This window comes from Colobus angolensis, unplaced genomic scaffold (genome assembly GCF_000951035.1).
Source record: "Colobus angolensis palliatus isolate OR3802 unplaced genomic scaffold, Cang.pa_1.0 Scaffold283, whole genome shotgun sequence".
Lineage (NCBI taxonomy): Eukaryota > Metazoa > Chordata > Mammalia > Primates > Cercopithecidae > Colobus > Colobus angolensis.
Window position 1 is genome coordinate 2,542,648 of NW_012116077.1, and position 1,380 is coordinate 2,544,027.

The window sequence follows — 1,380 nt, forward strand, 5'->3', positions numbered from 1 at the left end:
TTTTGAATTCAGTTGTCTGATTATTATTATCATTATTATGATTGAGTTGTCAGAGTTCTTAATGCATTCTGGATACAAGTCCTTTATCAGATATATGATTTGCAAACATTTTCTCCCAGTCTGTGGCTTGTCTTCTCATTTCCTCAATGGAATAGTTTGAAATGCAACTTTTTTTTCATTTTTTATGAAGTTCAGTTTATTTATTTTTTCTATTATAGGTCATGCTTTTGGTGTTGTATCTAAGAATCTTTGCCTAACCCAAGGTCATGAAGATTTTCTCCTGTGTTTTATTCTAAAAGATTTATAGTTTTTTTTTTTTGTTTGTTTGTTTTTTCCAAATCAACAGGTCTTTTATTGCATCATTTAAATATCACAAGTAGGTCTTCGGAGTCATCTGGCATCTTCTTTCTGTAGCTGGATAACTCTTAGATCTTATTCATCAGCCTGCTGAACAGTTCCTTTTTCAGAGACATAGATACCATCCAAAAATTTCCTGATATCCTTGTTTTTAACTGTTGTGGCTTGCTGAATCAAAGCCGCTGAATTTGAAACAAGTTCAATGTCATTTCCTTCAAGGATTAATTCATCTTTCTGGGCTTGAGATACTGAACAAGCAACACCTGGTCTCATCCGAACCCTGCGGATGTATTTTTCACCCAAGAAATTTCGGATTTCAACAAGAGACCCATTCTCCTGGATAACGACGTTGATGGGGAAGTGAGCATACACAGACCTCATCTTATAACGGAAGCCCAGTGTAACACCCTTGATCATGTTCTGTACATGACTACAAATAGTCCGAACGGTAGCCAGTTCCTTTCTGTTACCCCACCATTTGTCAACCCGAAGCCTCTTTTTTTTCTTTCCAAGAAGACTGAGTTCTACATTGATGGGATTGAAGTCCCTCCGCAGGGTTCCTCTGGGGCCCTTCACGATAACTGTGCGTCCCTTCAGAGTAATGTCGACATTTTCTGGAATGTCGACAGTCTGATTGCTGAGAATGGTCTTCATTCTTGCAGTAGACACAGCAAAGAAAGAACGTCTTTCGTCATTACGTACTTGTATCCCGTAAGGGGGGGGGGGGCTGCGTATTGCGTCCAGATTTATAGTTTTTTACTTCACATTTAAGTGACTTGTTTCAGCTTGTGGGGACTTTTCCAGCACAGTATGAGACTGCCACTCTTTGCCATACCTCTTTTCTTTCAGAAGTACATAGTATCCACATCAGGTGCCTCTTCCCAAAAGGCTCCACAGACACTTCATCCACAGTACAGAATCCAGTAGCTATTAAGTTGCACAGCAGGTCTCTCACCAGTAGGTTTATAGGAGATTCAGGAGAAATGAAGAACACATGTTCCTTAGTCAAAGGACCTATCTCTA

The 1,380-nt window shown here is 39.4% G+C and overlaps 1 protein-coding gene across 2 annotated transcripts; it reads right to left on the reverse strand.

Moving 5' to 3' along the window:
• Window positions 1–328: 328 nt before the first annotated feature.
• LOC105516533 (60S ribosomal protein L9-like) lies at window positions 329–1,065 on the reverse strand. 2 transcript variants are annotated; one of them, XM_011948794.1, is made up of 2 exons: window positions 621–1,034; window positions 334–539 (listed from the first exon to the last, which is right to left on the reverse strand). In XM_011948794.1, the coding sequence occupies exons 1-2, from the start codon at window positions 1,009–1,011 to the stop codon at window positions 433–435; spliced, it is 498 nt and encodes a 165-aa protein (XP_011804184.1). In that variant the 5' UTR covers window positions 1,012–1,034; the 3' UTR covers window positions 334–432. The 2 variants fall into 2 exon arrangements, with proteins under 2 accessions (XP_011804183.1, XP_011804184.1); XM_011948793.1 differs by having other exon boundaries at window positions 329–1,065.
• Between the last annotated feature and the right edge of the window lie 315 nt (window positions 1,066–1,380).

Excerpts from the sequence above, each read along its gene's own strand:
- LOC105516533 (XM_011948793.1), bottom strand. The coding sequence starts at position 1,011 with ATGAAGACCATTCTCAGCAATCAGACTGTCGACATTCCAGAAAATGTC.